This window comes from Sinocyclocheilus anshuiensis, unplaced genomic scaffold (genome assembly GCF_001515605.1).
Source record: "Sinocyclocheilus anshuiensis isolate Anshui unplaced genomic scaffold, SAMN03320099.WGS_v1.1 scaffold1449, whole genome shotgun sequence".
In the NCBI taxonomy this organism is placed as follows: domain Eukaryota; kingdom Metazoa; phylum Chordata; class Actinopteri; order Cypriniformes; family Cyprinidae; genus Sinocyclocheilus; species Sinocyclocheilus anshuiensis.
The window spans coordinates 421,054-441,479 of NW_015549696.1; the positions used below are offsets into that span (position 1 = coordinate 421,054).

The 20,426-nt window shown below is 36.2% G+C and overlaps 1 protein-coding gene and 1 long non-coding RNA gene across 2 annotated transcripts in view; one reads left to right on the forward strand and one right to left on the reverse strand.

Moving 5' to 3' along the window:
- Nucleotides 1-2,181: 2,181 nt before the first annotated feature.
- On the forward strand, nt 2,182-3,428 carry LOC107660480 (uncharacterized). Its single transcript, XR_001631005.1, has 3 exons — nt 2,182-2,427; nt 2,538-2,690; nt 3,237-3,428. It is a non-coding gene; the product is annotated as an uncharacterized LOC107660480 (long non-coding RNA).
- Nucleotides 3,429-15,675: 12,247 nt separating this feature from the next.
- LOC107660481 (serine protease HTRA1B) overlaps nt 15,676-20,426 on the reverse strand; it is a 37,834-nt gene continuing 33,083 nt past the window's right edge. Inside the window, exons 7-10 of the mRNA XM_016449791.1 lie at nt 20,350-20,426; nt 20,172-20,229; nt 19,881-19,976; nt 15,676-16,388 (exon numbers count right to left, since the gene is read on the reverse strand). Coding sequence (XP_016305277.1) covers nt 16,220-16,388; nt 19,881-19,976; nt 20,172-20,229; nt 20,350-20,426 — 400 coding nt within the window. The 3' untranslated portion in view covers nt 15,676-16,219. The remainder of the gene's footprint in view (nt 16,389-19,880; nt 19,977-20,171; nt 20,230-20,349) is intronic.

Here is a 20,426-nt window from a genome sequence, read left to right on the forward strand (position 1 = left end):
GCATCATTACTCCAGTCTTCAGTGTCACATGATCCTTTAGAAATCATTTTAATATGCTGATTTGCTGCTCAAGGAACATTTTTGATTATTGCAATGTTGAAAACAGGTTGTGCTGCTTCATATTTTTTGTGGAAAATGTGATACCATTCAGTATCGGATAAGATTAAAAAATATAAATTAATATTTTTCTTCAACAAGGTTGCATTAAATTTATTTAAGTGACAGTAAAGATATTTATACTTATTACGAAGTGCTTATTTTTCAAATAAATGCTGTTCTTTAACTGAGAACCATTAGGCTATACCAAAATTATTAATAATTGATCAAAAATAATAACTGATAATAATTAGGCAGCAAATTAAGCAGCATTAAAATGATTTCTGAAGGGGCACTGAAGACTGGAGTAATGATGCTAAAAATTCAGCTTCATTCTGTTGATTTTAAAATATCCTAAATAGAAAACCACTATTTAAAGTGTAATATTTCATAATATTATTGTTACTGTATTTTTGTTCAAATAAATTCAATCTTCTTTCAAATAAAGAAATAATTAAAAGCCTTTTAACCACCGGTGTATATAAAATAATGCATGTGAATTAATAAGCAAATTATATTTTTATTAGGCCTATAATATAAATCACTTTCATATGCACAGCACTCGAAGGCAAAAGTCTTCAGATTTACAATGTTTTAGAGTAAGATTGAGAATGATTTTTATAGATTTTTAAACCTTTTCTTAGACACGTGAAATCACGGAAGAAAGCCTATACAGAGAAACATTAACTCTTATCTCATGTCTGCTGAAAACTGCTATGTTATGTAGGCCTACATTGTGACGAAATGGCATTAAAATCTAAGAAATTTGAAAAGCCCAGTAGTAGTTTGCATTCTTGAAAATTAATGTCTGTCGTTTAACTTTTTTTTTTTTTTATCATAACGGTTGGCAAATATTACTGAATTGTCTCGTCATGTTTATAGCTGCTTACTGTACACCTTACCTTAGCTCGCATTAAAGTCGCGCGCAGTGTAGCGTCTGTGAACAGTAAATCCCGCCTTCTACACTTTGATGGGCTATTTCAAACATTTTATAGAGTATGTAAATATGCGTGCAAAAGTAAATAAATAAATTAGTGCTGTCAAATGATTAATCGCGATTAATCGTTTGACAGCACTAAAATAAATAGTACATGTAATGTAGCCTATTGTTTTAAGGTATTATGAATATTAAGTAGTGTTAAGCTACTGCTCAAAAAGTTGAAATCAATCTATGAAAACTATTATAGGCCTGAGACACAAAGCTAAATAATTAATTAAAATGACCTTGGCCAAATAAAGTATTGCACCTGATAGTATTGGGGATAGCTATGAAGGTAGAATGACGTCAAAAAGATTTGCATACGCAGGGTAAGAGTTGTGGAAGTGTACATAAGACTGTAAAATTTACGCTTACAGTCTTATGTACACTTCCACAACTCTTACCCTGCGTATGCAAATCTTTTTGACGTCATTCTACCTTCATAGATAGCCTTAACTTTAACCCTAATTGTAAAGTATTCGCTTCTGATACTTTTACTTTTCTCATCACTTAAAAGAATCTCCTCCAATAGAAAATCTTTTTAATTTTCTAATTTAATTATCAATTTAATTATTATTAATTTAATTATATGTTACTGTTTTACGGTACCCACGTGTTCTTGTGCTTGTTCTAATGTTAATGTGTATCTTTCTGATAAAAAAAAAAAGTATTGTGGATAAGTATTCACAATGACACAAACTGTTTATTCCTCCAGGGGGCGCTCAGAGCCGCATTCATGTAGGCTGTTCGGAACAAATGTAAAATTTTAATCCATCTTTCCAATCTTTATTTTTTATTATTCTTATTTGTATTTAATTTTAACAGGGTAAAACAGAGTAAAAAAAAAAAAACATAGATAAATCCTCCACAGATAGTTATACCTCTTTCGTCTTACAAAAAAAAAAAAATGTTAAATGACAACAACAAATATCTTGCACACTTCACTTTTGTCTGGACAAAAATGTGTTTATTCTGTTTCTATAAGAGCTTCAGAGGCAGTGAGACTTGTCTTATGATCAAAGTTATTTATTTATTTATTTTCTCTCTCGCTCTCGAAAGTGTAAATGAGATGAGTGATGAAACACGTATTATTCGTTAGTATTTTACTCAGGCGTATGCATGGGTGTCTCTGTGGGTCCTGGAGCAGCCGCAGTCGCTGTTTATTCTGCATGTGATATTGTTGATGTGAATGGACGTTGCTAGATTGAGTTATGTTTATATAAAGACTATATTATTGCTTTTATTAAACATTTGGCAGTGCGCTAATGGAGTGTTTTTGTTTTGAACTTTGCAGCTAATATGTATTTTAACTACTCGCAACCGCAAATTTAAGCAGCGACAAAACTGAAATGGTTAGATTTTAGTGTACGGTATATAATGTAACTGACCCTAACTGTGTTCGAGCAAACGGTTTAATTCAGCGCACATTGCGGCTGGTGTGTGAATGTTTTTTGTCTGGCAGTAAAATATCATTTATCAGGATGTCCTCGAGTGAAGATGCTGTGATCTCTGCACGCAGCTCATGGCTGTGCTCATCACAGAAACAGCTGTCTGATGTTCTCACCACAACACAATACAACAGTCCAAGCGATGACTGCAGGTTTGAACATGACACGTGAGTCCGTTTTAATTGATGCTGGTGGCTATAAAGCCAACCTAGTAAGTTATTTAAAAATACGTAATATGAAAAGCATATAGTACCCCAAACAATGCTGAAAATGTACGCAATCCTGTGGCTTCTTTGGACTAGACGTTGAGAAATTTAGCATCGCATCACTTGCTCACCAATAGATCCTCTGCAGTGAATGGGTGCCGTCAGAGTGAGAGTCCAGGCAGCTGATAAAAACATCAGAATAATCCACATGAATCCAGTCCATCAATTAATATCTTTTGATCTATTGGTGAGCAAGTAATGTAATACGAAAGAAACAACCTTTTTTATGTCATGATGACAGGTACATTTTCTTCAAACTTTCATTTTTGGGTGAGCTATTCCTTTAATGTGCTATTGATTCATGCAATTTCACAATAAAATAATAAAAAATAATCTTAATTAAGCCACATTTTAATTAATAATCTTAATTAAGCCACCTTAAAATCTGAATATAATGTATCAGGTGACTTGATATTCATATATTTGCACATGCATTTTTTTTCACAGGTGTGACCCTGTCTGTCTGCAGAGAGCTGAGGAGGGCTTGCCATGTGTTGTCACACTTCTGTGCACACCTAACTCTGCTTCTGTGATCAGCAGTCTTCAGGTCGTCAGTGAAGCCCGCACTATTGAAGTGTACTCACTGTCTGGAGAATACTGTGGCACCTGCCGTGGAGAGCATGTTCAAAAATCACACACTGATGGGTATTTTTATTTAATTTTTTCTTCACTAATAGGTAGCTTTTTACACTTACTTAGAGGGAGATATTACAGGCAAAGAAATGCTATATATATATATATATATATATCAACCCTCAACGGACACCTTGGCAATTGAATCGCCATTGGCTAGTATATTTTTTTGTTTACTCGCCAGACTGAAATACTATATATATATATATATATATATATTCTGGTGGTTCACTGTATCAAAAGCAGCAGACAGATCCAGCAAGATACGTATAGAAGATTTGGAAGCCACTCTTAGGGCTTCAACAACTGAGAGCAAGGCAGTCTCAGTCGAATGTCCACCTCTGAAGCCAGATTGTCATACATGCAGTACCACTATACACTACCAGTCAAGTTTTGAATAATTAAGATTTTGTTGTGTGTTGTTGTGTTTTGTTTTTTCTTCAAAGAAATCTCTTATGCTCACGAAGGCTGCATTTTTAGTTTTATTTTTGTGTCATTTGATGACAAATACAGTAAAAACAGCAATATTGTCAGATATTATTGCAATTTAAAATAATTTAAAAAGATCTCTGTTTTTGTAAAATGTAATTTATTCTTGTGAGTTGTGAAGGCAAAACTGAAATTTATGCAACCATTCGTTTAGTTTTAAGTGCCCCATGATCCTTCAGAAATCATTCTAATATGCTGATTTGGTGCTCAATTATTATCAATTATTGGTACTCCATTAATTATATATATATATATATATATATATATACACAGTATATATAGTTCTTTTTTGTTGTTTGTTCTGTTTTGTTTTTTCTTCTTTTTTCAGAATTCTTTGATAATTAGAAAGTTCAAAAGAAGAGTGTTTAAATGTTTACTGTCACTTTTGATCAATTTAAGGCAGTCTTGCTTAATAAAAGTAATTATATATTTTTACATTTCCAAACATTCATTTTGCTATTAATTGTCATAATCCAGTGAGATTTTTGTTTGCACAAGGAGTCTGACAACAGCCAGTCCTCCACACAGAGATCTGATCTGATCATCATCATCATCATCATCATCAAAAATCACAATTATTCCAAACTTTTGCCTTGCAGTGGCAAGTATAATAAAGGAACGTATTCTTTTTTTTAATATACAAATTTAAATTATTATGATTCATATATTTTCTCACATAACCTCGCATTACATATTCACTCTTAAAGGGAGTTTTTTAAACAATAGTTTATTTGGAGGAAAAGCACAAAGCTTCCTTACAAATGAACAATCATTCTTTGTGTGTGTTGTGTCCAGAACAAATCAGACATGCTCAATGGATTCATTCCTCTGCTCATGGGAGGAGGAGCTTTGAGTTGTCTGTCAAGAGGAGGTGGGGCTTCTAGTTCTGCAGGAGCAGAGTCAGGCCCAAATCTACCATCTGGCCTTGGGCAGCTTCTGTCTACCAGCAACCAGAACCAGACCCCCGGAGCCATGTCTGCCATGCTGAGCTCTGAAACCGGCACGATCAACCCAGACCTGCTTCCAATGCTGCAGAGCGTATGCGGTCAGGTCACGCAGCTCCGACTGGAAGAAGCCACATCACAAGAGAGGAAGAAGAATGGAGAACGGTAAGTGTGAGTCATGTGTGGTTTTCAATAAACAGAAATTCAGTTACCATGGTGGTTGAAGCCACATAAGATTGGTTGTGGTAACAAGCTCATCGTGATAACAGTGCAAGTACTATGAATAATAATACTGATAAACACATGATGTTTTTAATACTTTTTGGGTTGCTAAAGATAAAACATTAGTTAACTGCAAAATGTAAATATTCCCTCAAGATTTTTGAGCCTGCATTGGTTTATTTCTTAAGGGGAACACAAAGTAAGTACTAAGTACTAGAAGTACTCTGTTTCATACAGTGAAAATCCATGACTTGTGCACTATATCCCAAGTTTATGAAGCTGTATGATAGATTTGTATGATGAACAGACAGGTTCTTTTTCACTGAAAAGGTTTTACCCCAATGAAGCTCTGCAGTCTCATTCAATTCAAATATGATGAGATGTGTGGCCCATCATATACAAACATGGCACGTCATGTTTTGATGTGTCATATGTGAATTGAATGAGATTTGAGAGCTTTGGTGTACGAGAAAATTATCAGTGAACATGACTGAAAGTCTGTTCTACAATGATATAATACGATTTTATTAAAAAAGGACTATTCTGGACAATTCTTTTTTTTTTTTTATTGCTTTTTTCCCATATACATACAATATACAAATATACACATCCAATTTGACATAATACAACGAGACACAGAACAAGTCAAACAGAAACATGATGACAAAGGGAGGAACTAATAATCAGAATTACACTTAGTACTGTTGAATGCTTTAAAGTAGCCATTTCTTTAACATATTTTCCCCTTCCCTCCCTCTTCCCCCCTCCACCTCCAACTCACCCCATCAGCAACAACACCATCAAAGATGATAATAATAATAATAATAATAATAATAATAATAATAAAGATTGATAAAATATGGCCATTGATGATGCTATCTACACTTATTCCTGAGGGCAGAAAGGGGATCTCCCCCCCTATTCCAGTAACCCAGGTACACCAGCCTTTAGGATAGGGGTGCTCTAATCAGGATTTTTGAGACCGATCGCCGATCACAGAAAGCAGTATCTGCCGATACGATCACCGATACCGATCTTTTTAAATTTTGAAAATGAATTCTCCTCTTAGGTGACTCTTGTGAGAGGGGATTTTTTTAATTTGAGGGGTGGAGGGGGACATTTAAAAAAATATATATATTTATCTCACCTAAATGTTCGATCATGCAGTGCATTTTTGTTTTTACACTCGTGCAATTATTGCACAATAGCTTACACACAGCACAAAAGAGTTGCTCGAGCAAGTGGCAAAACATTTCAAATACTTTTCTTATGTTATCACAAACATTCTAAATTAAAACTTACCATTGACAGAAACAGTCAGCTCTACTGCCTTTCCTTTTACTTTTAAATCTTTATTACAAGCAATGCTGCGTTCATAAAGAACTTTGTTTTACTATCTCCAAGAGTGCCAACTAGCCAACAAGCCATATGTGTTGATCGTGAAACACAGTAGACTTTAATTATATGTATTTATGGTGTAATTACTACATTTCCGTGTCAATCCATGTTCATTTTTTACAAGCAATGCTGCGTTCATAAAGAACTTTGTTTTACTATCTCCAAGAGTGCCAACTAGCCAACAAGCCATATGTGTTGATCGTGAAACACAGTAGACTTTAATTATATGTATTTATGGTGTAATTACTACATTTTCTTTTCATACTGTATTTACCGCAAACAATGTGCTGTCACTTTAATTCAGAGCATGCAGCATACCCGGTGTGGAAACGATCTCTGCACTGCTGCAGACGCACCGCTCCTGGAACGCACTGCCGGACCGCAACCATGTGCTGTGTGAACGCATCCGTTAACATGAGCGCGGAAAAATACGCACTGCAAACGGAGTAATGTGAACCTGGCGTTATGTGTGTGCGCTGCGAGTGTGCATGAGCGCGCGAGCACTGAATGGTTTAAACACTGGCAAGAATTAAAAATAAATGCAATTTATAAACTTTAGTTACAATGCAACACTGCCTCGATTGTGCAAGTGACAATTCCTGTGTCAACTGTGCAGCGTGCAACTCACTTATAGACAGATGCGATGTGTGGTGATTTGAAGCCATTTGCGCATTTTGAGAGGGAACACCTTCAGCATAATAATTATTTCACCCGCGCCGGACAGAGACTGAAATGTGCCGCTGCATGTCATGCTAAACCTCTCATGGCAGGCGCATCATCAGCTTGACATTGTTTTTTTGAGATCGGCCTTTATAGAGACTGCCGATCAATCATCCCAAAGCGATTATCGGCCGATAGTGATTGGTAGCCGATCAATCGGAGCACCCCTACTTTAGGATTTAAGGTTCATTATAATCATTCTTCTGCGTCCTGCCTTCCACCCTCCCTGCACGCCACAGAGTGCATGCTCATCACCCAGCTGTCTGGTTCTTATTATTCATCCATGTTCCTATCCTCTAGCCATCCCTACATTTCAGTAAGCTTAAACAACTTGTTCTTTTACAGCAAATGTTGTTAACTAACAGTCATTGCCTAAATATTCAATTTAATAATCAATAAATTAAAATTCTGCATTAGTAACTTTTTGTGCCATAAATCACACTGACACACTCACACTCTGAGGATCTATTGGTTCTTTGCACATTTTGAGTCAGACATGAAGAATTCAGTGATATGTTATCTGGAGACTTCTGAATCACTGAATGAGTGAGTTGTTGACTCAAGAACAGCTGCAGTCAGATCAGTCCAATTCACAAATGAATCTTTCAGACACTTTTTGAACAGATACAAGTTAATCGAAAAGAATGGGCTCAGATATGGAGTTGATTTCTTCAAAAATATCAATAATTATTCTTTGAAATAACAAGGAATGATGTTTTTATTAAATGTTGTGCAGTAAAATGTATGAAAATATGATATATACAGTATATGCTTTGGAATGTAGTAAAGTAAACGCTAAACTGAAAAAATAAAATGATACCATATTCCAGTACTAGGTTGAGTATACTGTGTGAATATACTTTGTGATCTGTCCTTCAAGATATATGTCCCTAATCACATTTAAGAGGGCTTGATGAACGGTCAACAGTGAACACTAATCTAAATATCGTTAAATTTTTTGCCTCAATCATTTCTGGAAGAATTGAATGTTTGATCTTGATAAAATAATGGAATATACAGTTCAGTTTCAAAAGTGACTGCATCAGTTTCACAAGGCAGAACACTTTGATCATTCTTCAGATCTTATTCTAATAGTTCACCCAAAAATGAAAATTCTGTCATTACTCACCCTCATTTTGTTCATCTTCGGAACACAAATTAAGATATTTTTGATGAAAACCCGAGAGCTGTCTGTCCCTCCATAGACAGCAAGGGAGACTGACACGGAACAGAAGAAATTGTTGAATAAATTTGTTATTTTTGTTTTCTTTGCGCACAAAAAATATTCTCATAGCTTCATAACATTACGGTTGAACCACTGATGTCACACGGGATACTTTATGGGGAAGTCGTGGCCTAATGGTTAGAGAGTCGGACTCGTAACCCAAAGGTTGCGGGTTCGAGTCTCGTACCGGCAGGGATTGTAGGTGGGGGGAGTGAATGTACAGCGCTCTCTCCCACCTTCAATACCACGACTGAGGTGCCCTTGAGCAAGGCACCGAACCCCCAACTGCTCCCCGGGTGCCGCAGCAAAAAATGGCTGCCCACTGCTCCGGGTGTGTGTTCACGGTGTGTGTGTTCACTGCTGTGTGTGTGTGCACTTTGGATGGGTTAAATGCAGAGCACTAATTCCTAGTATGGGTCATCATACTTGGCCTCACGTCACTTTCACTTCACTTTTTCACTTTTTTTTTAATGATGTCCTTAACCACATTTCTGGACCTTGAACGTGGTAGTTCCCTTGCTGTCTATGCAGGGTCAGAAAGCTCTCGGATTTAATCAAAAATATCTTTATTTGTGTTCCAAAGTTAAGCAAGGGTCTTAAGGGTTTGGAACAAAATGAGGGCGAGTAATTAATAGGGCCTTTCGCACCGCGGGAACCTTTTCATAGTACCAGAACTAATTTGATCACAGCGTCCTCCATCCTCCTGTTGTTAATGTTGTTCTTCTTTTTTTCTGTTGTTGAACGCCGCGCACAAATGATGACGCTGTCGACCGGCTTACACACACTGTTGGTGCGAATGCAACCCTTTAAATGGTACTGGGAAATAGTTCGCGCAAAATCGTCCCAGTACTTTAGTACTGTACATTTAGTTCTGGAACTAAAGCGGTGCGAAAGGCCCTAATGACAGAATTTTGATTTCTGGGTGAACTGTCCCTTGAATGTGTCCTTTACTTTGTCCACTAATTGTATATACTTTTTTTTTTTATTATAGGGAGGGTCATATATGTTGTGTAGGGTTTGAGAAAATTCTGGAGACTGTTGTAGAGAAGCGAATGGATGAGATGGAGAGAAGATTAAAGGAACATCTGGACCTGCGTCTGGACGCTCTTCAGCAGAGACTGGAGATCACACTTCAGCAGGCACTCTCTCATAAAAAACACCAGTAAACAACATCCTCCAAACACACAATACTAACCTGAACACTTTTAGCAAGATCTCCGTCCTGAGCTTTTACTTTAATGACAACTGTATTATTCTGTAAAGGGACATTTAATTAATGTCAACTATCCCTTCATATCAAAAAACGGTTGTAACATTTTTGTTTTGCCAGCAATCTCTACTGCTTTGTGTGGAAATAGTTTACGATTTAACAGCAATTGCTGCTTTTCATGTGCCCGTCCCAAAGAGACTACTTATTTGGTTTATGTGGTTAACAGCATGACGAGTCGGTTCACTAACGTAAGTTCACAAACAGTATCGGGTGATTTTCACAAATCACAGCTACTTGAAGAACTTAGTAACACTGTTGATACTATATGTAATAAATTATTTTATCTAAAAGATACTACAAACAATGGTTGTAGTGCCTTTGGTAATGGTAAATTGCCTTTGTGTAAATGATGTTTATACTGTTCATACTGGAGAACTAAGGACAAAAAAAAGAAAACAATATTAAAAATGTTTATACTAAAGAATAATATGTATCCGACAAACTCTTGTCATGTTTTTATCCCAAATCAAACCTTACATCACATTGCATGATTTATTTAAATACTCTTTTTGAATAAATTTACTGTCTGAAGGAGAGAACATTTCTGCAAATACATATGCAACCAGGTCAGTCACATCAACTGCATGTCTTTAGTAAATCATGGCAGTAGTTTTAACATCGATAATCTGGCCCTATATGTTTTAACATGATGATACTGTGATAAAATGACTTTCTATCTTTGTCGGTGTGATGATACAGTTTACTTAGGATTTTAGCCCCTGTCATGACTGTTTAATGCTGGAAAACATTGTGGCATATGCAAACAAGATATTAAAAAGGGGCATAATATCCATAAAATTTACATAGAGAAAGCAATACCTACAAGAATTACAGTGTCCTAATGTGCATACTATCCATGTTAAATACTATATAAAATTATACAATTGCAGAAATTATATGAGATTAAAAAAAAGTTTTGCTAGGGAAACATGAGCAAAGTTTTCAGCATGAAAGACCCACAAATAGCAGATCAGTGCGTTATTTGTTTTCTTTCCAAAACAGTAGGAAGAATCATTTGAGTAGTGTAATTTTAAATGTGTGTATATGAAGATGTTAATGGTGACAGGATGATTGACTGTCTGAGTTATGGTGACAGCATGCATGTAACTATGCAACAGAGGCATAAAATTTTATGACGTCGTCCCAAAACTTGCTTACTCTTCTGCTATACACTCCAAAGTAGAGTACATACTTATAGGGTTTAGTATAAGTAGACGAACTGGGATGCAACATTCATTAAACCCAAAGTACCAACCATTAAAAGGGTGATGTTTACCATGTTACAGTTCAAATAGCAGATTTTTGTACAGAATAATTACAATTAGTCCTTTGACAAAAATGCAAGCTTCATATTTTTGCTTCTAAACCCTCAAGTACACTTGCCTCATAGACTTCGGTTTGTATGTGTTACAACAAACATTTTTTGCATATTGAGGGACAAATTAAACTTTTTTTTTGGTTATTTGCACATGAACTTTTGAACCCAGAACTTAAATGGAAAGTCATATAACCCTGAAAACTCCAACGCGACAGGTCTGTAAACCTCTACTTTCCCTAAGATGGTTCTGGCATCTTTCATTAACCTCGTCTTTTCTGAGTAGTTCATGGTTGTCTCAAAGCCTGCATTGCGGAAAACCACGTCTACCTTTTCTAAAACCTTCTCATGCATCCTATGAACATGAACTTGTGCTATTCTTGGCAGTCGCCCATCAACAATGAAGGAGAGTTGCCCCACTCAGGAACAGCAAAGAAAACACAGCTGAATGAACAAACTCTGCATTACAGGAAACTTTGCGTGAATGAGAAAATTAACCAAAAGCACTACAAATTAGCAGTTTTGACCCATTTGAGTAACTTTCCACCGTGACCATGTTGGCATTTTGACCCTGGCCTCGTCATGTGAGACTCAACCCAGATTGTCACGGGTGTCTCCTGTCTACACCACAGTGATGTTCAATGAGCAGATTTGTTCAAACAGTGACCTGTTGTTGTCTTATGACCAACAGAGATGTCCACTTCAGAAGGGGTTTTGTAACCACAGAGAAGTGGGTCAGCAGTGGAGTGGTACCGATGATGAACAGCGGATGTTTTTGTGCAGACACCCACGCCAGTATCCCCATGGACCAGTCAAACCAGCCCAACTGAATCAACAAAGTCGTGTTGCTGCCGCACTTCATGCAAGCGCTCATGGACTGAGCACAAGTAAACAGCCTTAAAGTCAGCTTGAAATGAAACTTGACCCTATTCATTTCCTAAACCCATCATAGAACTTACTGTAAACGATTAATCCATGAGGCTGTGAAAGTGGAATAGTGAGGAGATGAGTTTTCCTGTTTGGTGTGATGAAGTTTTTCGTCCCTGACAACCTCTAGTCCCATTTAGCCACTTGCTAGTAACTTTCTTTTTCAAGACAAAATATATATTTTTTTAAATCACAAGGGGGAATGACTAATGTATTTCATGTGGTATAATAAAACACAAAAATATCTTGAGCTTGTGTTTACCACAGACATTATTTCAGGCATTTAACCAAAAAGGATGATGGAACCAGAAGTGCTAAAATCCTAGCTCATTTCCGGGTTGTGGTCTTCAAGAATACACCATCCCTAGTTTGAGTGCATCCACACGACTCTAAAAAGTTCACCACTTTAAAATGCATGATGTTTGTGTTCATGCCTTGATTTAAATACTTCAGAATCTAAACTGAAGCTTCTCATAACCTGATCACTGATGAATCACGCAGTATTTGGGTGGAATTTGTCTTTCATTCAGTAACAAACCTCTGATAGAAAGGACAGAAATAATTACCATCCAAAAATATTAAATATGAATAAGACATGTCTTCATTTCTTTAATAGAGCGGCTGTAATGTTTCAAATGGAAGTTTTGAAGATCTTTGACGTAATAATTCTGAGAATTATTTAACAGTCAAAATTGTGACAGCATTGGTCCCCACGGACAAATGCACTTAACAATAATTATATTTCAGAGTGCCAGTAAAATATGACCTAATTCTGTCTCCATCTCATATTTGAGGTTTTATTTCATCTCTGACCTGAGATCAACCCAAGATTCAGTCAGTGTCCTCCAAGATCAACCGAAGCAAATATGTTAAAGAGGAAATGAATGCAAACCCGCCCTGTTACTCAAGTCCAGAGTCTGAAGTCATCCTGCAAAGTGAAAAAGAAAAACATCCCCTATTTTACCTAAAGAACTCAATGCAGTGGATTAGACTCTGGTTGTGCAAATTGTGTGCCAAAAGACATACTGAGTACAATTTGTTTTAGAGACATATTGAGTAAGACTTTTGTACCTTTTTACAAAATGCCTGGAGTGTATAATGTTCCTGCTTGTAGACACATCACATTGTGCCTCCAATAAACCAACAAATGAGGGCAGCACATCACAACAGATCCTGAAAATGTTATACAGTTTTGTGTATATCATAATGGAAGAACCTTTTTTCCAGGCTTGATGTTTTACAGATATATGATAAAGAATGTACCATCTTGAATGTACAGAATGTAATCTTGGGTTTGAGGCATAGCGTGGCTAAGTGGGACGTTTCTGGATCTACATCTTTTATTGGTCAACAATTTTCCTCTGTCTGATTGTTGTTATATATTATATGTCACACACACACACACACACACACATATATATATATATATACAGGTGCATCTCAATAAATTAGACAGCCTTTTCTCAGATATAAGTAGGGTATGTAATATAAGCTCTATGGGATATTATTGCTATTTATGAAAACATGGCCAGAAATGTTCCATTAAATATTTAGATATAACCGTAATAATCCCATAACCATCAAACCCCATATCTTATCCAAATCCTAAACATAACCCACCAATAAAATCAAATTAAAATGAATATATTATTCAACCTATTTCTAGTACTAACCCTATACACTCTCAGAAAAAAAGGTAGAAAAGCTGTCACTGGGTTGGTACCCTTTCAAAACATATATCTTTGTACCTAATTATTTCCCACTAAAGTATGCATTTTAGTAATGTGATGGTACATATTTGTAACTAAAGTGTAGACATTAATACCTAAATGGTACATATTAACACCCCAGTGACAGCTTTTCTACCTTTTTTTTTCTTTTCTTTTTTTCTGAGAGTGTAACCCTAACTGCAAATTCTGATTTGTTAATTGATACAGGAACAGGTATTTCTGTGAAAACCATGTTAAGTGAGTTCTGAGGTCATTTGTGATAGATGGGACCAATATGTACTAGAATAACTCCAACGGTGTGCTCAGCAATTTGGTGTGATTTTGGAGAATAACTCTACAAGAGCAATAATATTCAGTCAGAGTTTTATGTGTCCCTTGCTGTCCAAACTGTTTCAGGCTTGTGAGGTGAAGCAGGCATTGAAGAACAATGGGTCTGATACATAATTGATGAAACACTACGAATCATTAATGCTATGAACAAAATATGTTATTTTAATATGAAACCAAGCATGACAAATCGCTAAAGAATGGATCAGACCTCAAGAGACCAGATCTACACAGCAGGACATCTATTAAAACCTCTAATAAACTATCAGGAATTGTTAATAGAGCAATTCTGGGCACTCACTTCCTCAATATTCCCTGCTAGATTGTTTCTTGCTGGTTCAATCTAGTTTTGCATCACTCTAATCGACCTTAAAAAATGCATTAGTTCTTGATGATTGTGAAGTCAAAGAGCATGACACTGAAACGGTTTAAAAACATTAACCTTCTTTAATTTCAGTTCGGAAATTGCCGTCTGACAAACACAGACACACATTTAAGGAAGAGAAGGTATTCCAAGATAATAGTCATCCTTTAATGGCCCACGATTCTGTTTCAAATAATGTGTAAATATAAAAAATATGTAGAAAGCTGAATACAGACAACAAAATTTCATGATGATCTGCTGATGTATAGGCTACATAAGGACGAAATATTAGGTCTGTTCCAAAACCTAGTGAACTACCTGCCATGCATGACCGATTTTGAAAACACATAGGCAGCCACTCTGCATGCAGTTTCCCTCACGGTGACTCACTGTAGTTAGCCGTTAGCATGTCGCTAATCTAACAGCATAATACTCTACCCAGATAGCACACACCTCTTCTCATACATTCTAAACCATAAACATCTTCAAGACATTTTCTACATGTCATTTTTAACATCTGACAGCCCTGTTGAAAAAAACAGCATATGCTGGTTAGGTATGTTTTGACGCTGGGATGCTGGTTTAAGCTGGTCCTTTGCTGATTTATGCTGGTCCTTTGCTGATTTATGCTGGTCCTTTGCTGATTTATGCTGGTCCTTTGCTGATTTATGCTGGTCCTTTGCTGATTTATGCTGGTCCTTTGCTGATTTATGCTGGTCCTTTGCTGATTTATGCTGGTCCTTTGCTGATTTATGCTGGTCCTTTGCTGATTTATGCTGGTCCTTTGCTGATTTATGCTGGTCCTTTGCTGATTTATGCTGGTCCTTTGCTGATTTATGCTGGTCCTTTGCTGATTTATGCTGGTCCTTTGCTGATTTATGCTGGTCCTTTGCTGATTTATGCTGGTCCTTTGCTGATTTATGCTGGTCCTTTGCTGATTTATGCTGGTCCTTTGCTGATTTATGCTGGTCCTTTGCTGATTTATGCTGGTCCTTTGCCAGCACATGACCAGCATAAACCAGCATCCCAGCGTCAAAACATACCTAACCAGCATATGCTGGTTTTTTCAACAGGGAGGAAACATTTTAGAGACAGACGTATTGCAGATGAAACCAGATGAAAAGTACTTCACATCAAAAAAACATCTACTATAAGATTAATTCTTACGAAAATTAACCATGGTTTTACTACAAATAAAACAAAAAAAAAAACACGGTTACCATGGTAACCACAAATTAACCATGGTTTTGCCACACTAACCATAATTTAACCATGGTATTTGTAGTAAAACTGTGGTTATACAAATGGTAATCAGTCTGCCAAAAAAACATGGTTACTACACTTTTAATATAATAAAACCATGGTTAATTTTCGTAAGGGAGGCATACAAATAAATTGCACACATAAAAATGGGTAAAACAATTATTTTTAATTACATATAATTATTTTAGTAGATACTTTTCAGTAATGAATAAAACACGATTATAATCAACATTTACCTGCTTCATTCACCAACTTGAATGGAATCATTCTGCTCATCACAAGCTTAGGCAGCTTACTAAGTTTTGGAACAGCATAATTATATACATTTTGGAGTGTTAGTGAACTAGCCAGCACTAGATTCTCATATCTATTTACAAAGGGCTCATTCTAACATGGCATACTAATGAATAAACAGAAAATGACTTGGAAGATATGGGGAAAAAAAGTGAGAAAGAACATTTCCTGTTCTAAGCTGAGAACAATATTCAGGCTGGATGATGGTTGGACTGGAAAGTGTTCACTATGGTTTCTAGAAGGAGTGTGGCTCCGGACACACACTCAGTAAAAGTCTGAGAACCAGCTCATGGGTGAGCATGAGGGAGGTCAAGGGTCAATCTCCTCAGGAATGATTGTGAGGATGACGTCTTCATTGCCGTGTCGTACCACTGTTCTCAGACTGTCGTCTTTCTTGATAGCCGTGCTGACATCACTGGCTGACGTGATCCTCTGGCCGTTAATGCTGATTATGACGTCACTCTCCTTCAGACCGCCACTGGCAAACAAAACAGGAAGCAGTTAAAACTGACCTGATTTTAAGTCAGAACTGCCCTTATTGTTCTAACTGTTCTTTAATTGGCTTCACATTATTGGATTCTCATTACAAAACAGTATTAGGTTTTATTAGGAGGTGATGTCATTATGTCTAAGCTAACTTTAAAGGGGTCATGAACTGAGAAATCAAAATTCTCTTGATCTTTTGAAATATAAGAGGCCATTGTACTATAAAAACTTCTTGTAAATTTCAGAACTCAAAACGTAACTTTCCTGTTAGTCTAAAATCAGCTTATATTGAAGCTAATTTGCCAAAACGACAGGTTGTGGAATGTGCCACTTTATGACGTAAAACTGTGGATAAACACTGCCTCCGCAGAAGAAGGACAACCCACCGATTTGTGCATGTAGTAGATAAATTAGGAGAGCGGCAAATGCACGTAGAAACCAAACGATAAACTTTATATGATGAACTTTATTTTTAAGATCCAGACTGTGTCAGTAAGAGCTTCTTTGTTCACTTCATTTTACCGTGGATTCGGTTACAAACAAGGCAAAATTTTGATGCAAAATTTTCAGATATACTGGATCCAATGTGAAGTGACATGTGGCCAAGTATGGTGACCCATACTTGGAATTAGTGCTCTGCATTTCAACCCATCCAAAGTGCACACACACAGCAGTGAACACACACACCGTGAACACACACCCGGAGCATCCGACTCTCTAACCATTAGGCCACGACTTCCCCCTGTGGTGCAATGTCGCACCACACAAGTGTAAGTAACTGTTTTTACTACGTAGTCACTATTGCTTTGTCTGTTATTACAGATCATTTGATATGTACTGAGTATTTATGAATTTTAAAGGGGTCATGAACTGAGAAACCAAAATTCCCTTGATCTTTTGACAAATAAGAGGTCACTGTACTATAAAAACATCTTGTAAGTTTCAGAGCTCAAAACTTTCTCATTAGTCTAAAAACAGCTTATATTGAAGGCAGTCTGCCAAAATGACAGCTTGTGGAATGGACAACTCTATGATGTAATAGTGTGGCTAAACACCGCCTTCGCAGAAGATGATCAACGCCTGCTTCTACATCGCTGCCTATTTAGCTCCGCCCACCGATTCATGCATGTAGCGTTTACGAGAGAGGTGAACACGCAGGTCTATGCAGAAACCAAACGATAAAGATGGCAACAAGATGCTGTGCAGTACTAAGTTGTGGACAAACTTTGCATTGCCTTGAGCGTTTACTTCAGTGAGCGTTTACTTTCGAGTCTACAATCTGCCATGCCTATTCAAACGGAGCGTTCAGATGAGGGGGCTGAAAAACAGGACAGACAATAGCCTATTACTTCTTAATTATGATGGTTTTTGATGTAAAAATCTTGATAACATTATAAGTGGACCTCAGAGAACAGTACAAAAAAATAAAAGTGGCAGTTCATGACCGCTTTAAACTTGATTGTTTAGTGAGAAACAAATTTCTCTTCTGTTTCAGAATATATTTGGCTCATTCTCATTAAGTGCTTAGGTGTGATGGCTTAGTACTGATATGGTTTTATGTAAATATTCATTCTAATCATCTCTGCACTTTCTGTTCAATCTTATGCTTTGACATTTCTCATTTAAAAATGGTTTGATTTTTCTATAATAATATTTAATAAAATATATATTTTAAACGCTTCTCTTTCAGTCTTTATCAGTAATTCATTATGTTAACATGTTCACATTTATATTCATGTAACATTAACCCCTTAACTGTCACCCCCCATTTTTTTAAAATAGGCATGAAAGTGCACTATCCAAACTTAAATTGTTGTAATTTATGAACACTTTGGAATACAGACCTAAGGTTGGTCTGTTTTTAAAGAAGGAAATCAGTCGATTATTGCAAAAATTGCAAAAGGAATTTTTTCAAAAAATTAAAGTATCAAAAAGTTATATAAGTTTAAATGTACTGTAAATAAATTTATTTTATTTTATTTATTATAAATATTTTACATAACAGGTTTTACTCTAAAATTGGTATAAAATTAAGCCATATGTCTAAAGTTATGTTCCAAATTTTAAGTTGATATGAAAAAAATTGAGGTTCCTGTGACATTTTATTTAGGATGTTTATACCACAAACAGCCACCGGGTGCCATCCAAACTCCATAAAAAAATTTTTCATGCATTTTTCTGTCACAAATGTCTAGATTTCTCTGTCAATATTACTTCTATCTCAAAATATCCTGAGACTCAGACCTTTCCAATTATATGTTTTTTTGTCAAGATTATAAAAAGGTTTGATTCTAAAAGACCGTAATGCATTTTGTAATATGACACTTGACACTGCCCACTAAGGGGGAGGAGACCGCCAAAAGATTTTAAAGTACCATTTCTATGGTAACGCAATGTCCGATTTCAAAATGGTTTTCACAGGATGGATCTTGGGCTTCTAAGCTTTCAAATGATATATACTTTATGATGATTACTAAAAGATTTGATAGAGAAAAAGGACAAAAAAAAAAGAGCGCCAAGCGTCCCACAGGTGGGACGGTGACAGTTAAGGGGTAACATTAAACTCTAAAATATTTGAAAAATAATTCATAAAATACTTCATGCTTTTGGCAATCTTTTTTGTACCCCTCTACTTTCTGTTCAAACCTGCTATTTTATTTTTTTTATTATTTTATTTTTTTTATCTAAAAATGGTTTGATAGTTCTGACATCAGTATCTTTACTGATTTTTTTTTACTGAAAAATCACTGCGAAAACCCCCTTTTGGAACCTTTATTTGTAAGAGAGGGTTTTTTTTTTTTTTTGGAAAGCCTGAAACTATGGATAATGCCCAAGATATAGTTTCAGAAATGTTCATATACGTACGGCACCATTTCCCATGAGAGTCAGCTCTACCTGAATTTGACAATAGTTACATGTAACTGATTATGCTGTAATTCAAGGTAATTTTCTTAAGATTCTAGCCTGTTCTAGAAACTGTTCCTATGTGTTGTACTCGTATACTAAATTGGCTGCCCACAATGAGAGGAAGTGGCCACTTATGTACTGTTCACATCATCTCATATAAGCTAAAATTGTGTGGACTACTTGTGATTCAAAGTTCACCCACACACAATGAAATCCCAAAAGTTAATTTTAGTTACAAAAACTTTTAACTTCTAAGTGAAATAAAAAAGAGGAAACACTGCTGCCTCAGCAGGAAGATGACCATTTTGGAAACTGTTCATTTAAACCATTATGGATTCAAATAGAGCATCTATATGGTAAATACAGCATCACATACGAAACTGCTGGACAGCATAAAATGGCAAAAATCAGTGCACTTCTTATTGTGATCTGGTTTGAGTGCACAAAATACAAATCCCATTTTTCAATCCCGGCTCCAACCACCTGACTTCATTCTTGCATGTAACTCCACTTTTCCTTGTTGAATATGCTTGGTGTATTGTAGAAAACTAGTGGCTACATGCGATGGGGTACTTACACTTCAGCCGGTGTTTTGGGGATAACTTCAATGACGTACGCTCCAGAGGTGACATCTGGGAAATCGCTCTGTTTTTCCTTTAGCTCTTTAGCAAGTCTGTGAGTGACAGATACAGTACAGACATAAATATCATGTTTTCTGGTATCCAGCTTCTGCTATGTATATGTATAATGGAAAATACAAATTGAAAAGATTTGTTTAGATGGCTGATTTAACTGATTTAAATGTCTTTCCATAATCACAAATGCACAACAGTATTCAGAAAGCACATGCACTGCATTTGTGACTTACATTGGGGTTAATGTCATCATTCTTACACCGATATACTTATTTTTTGTGGCTGTTTTTCCTGAAAACAAACATGAGATATTATTGATTGATACTTTTCTGAACTTTTGATTGGAAATGTTGTTCAAACAGAGTAAATGTTTCAGATTTAGCACATTTAATCCATAGTTTTGCTCCTGACCTTTAGCCTGTCTGTCATGAGACTCGGCCAGGAACTGTCGGATCTTGTCAGATGGAATTGCGAAGGATATTCCTGCT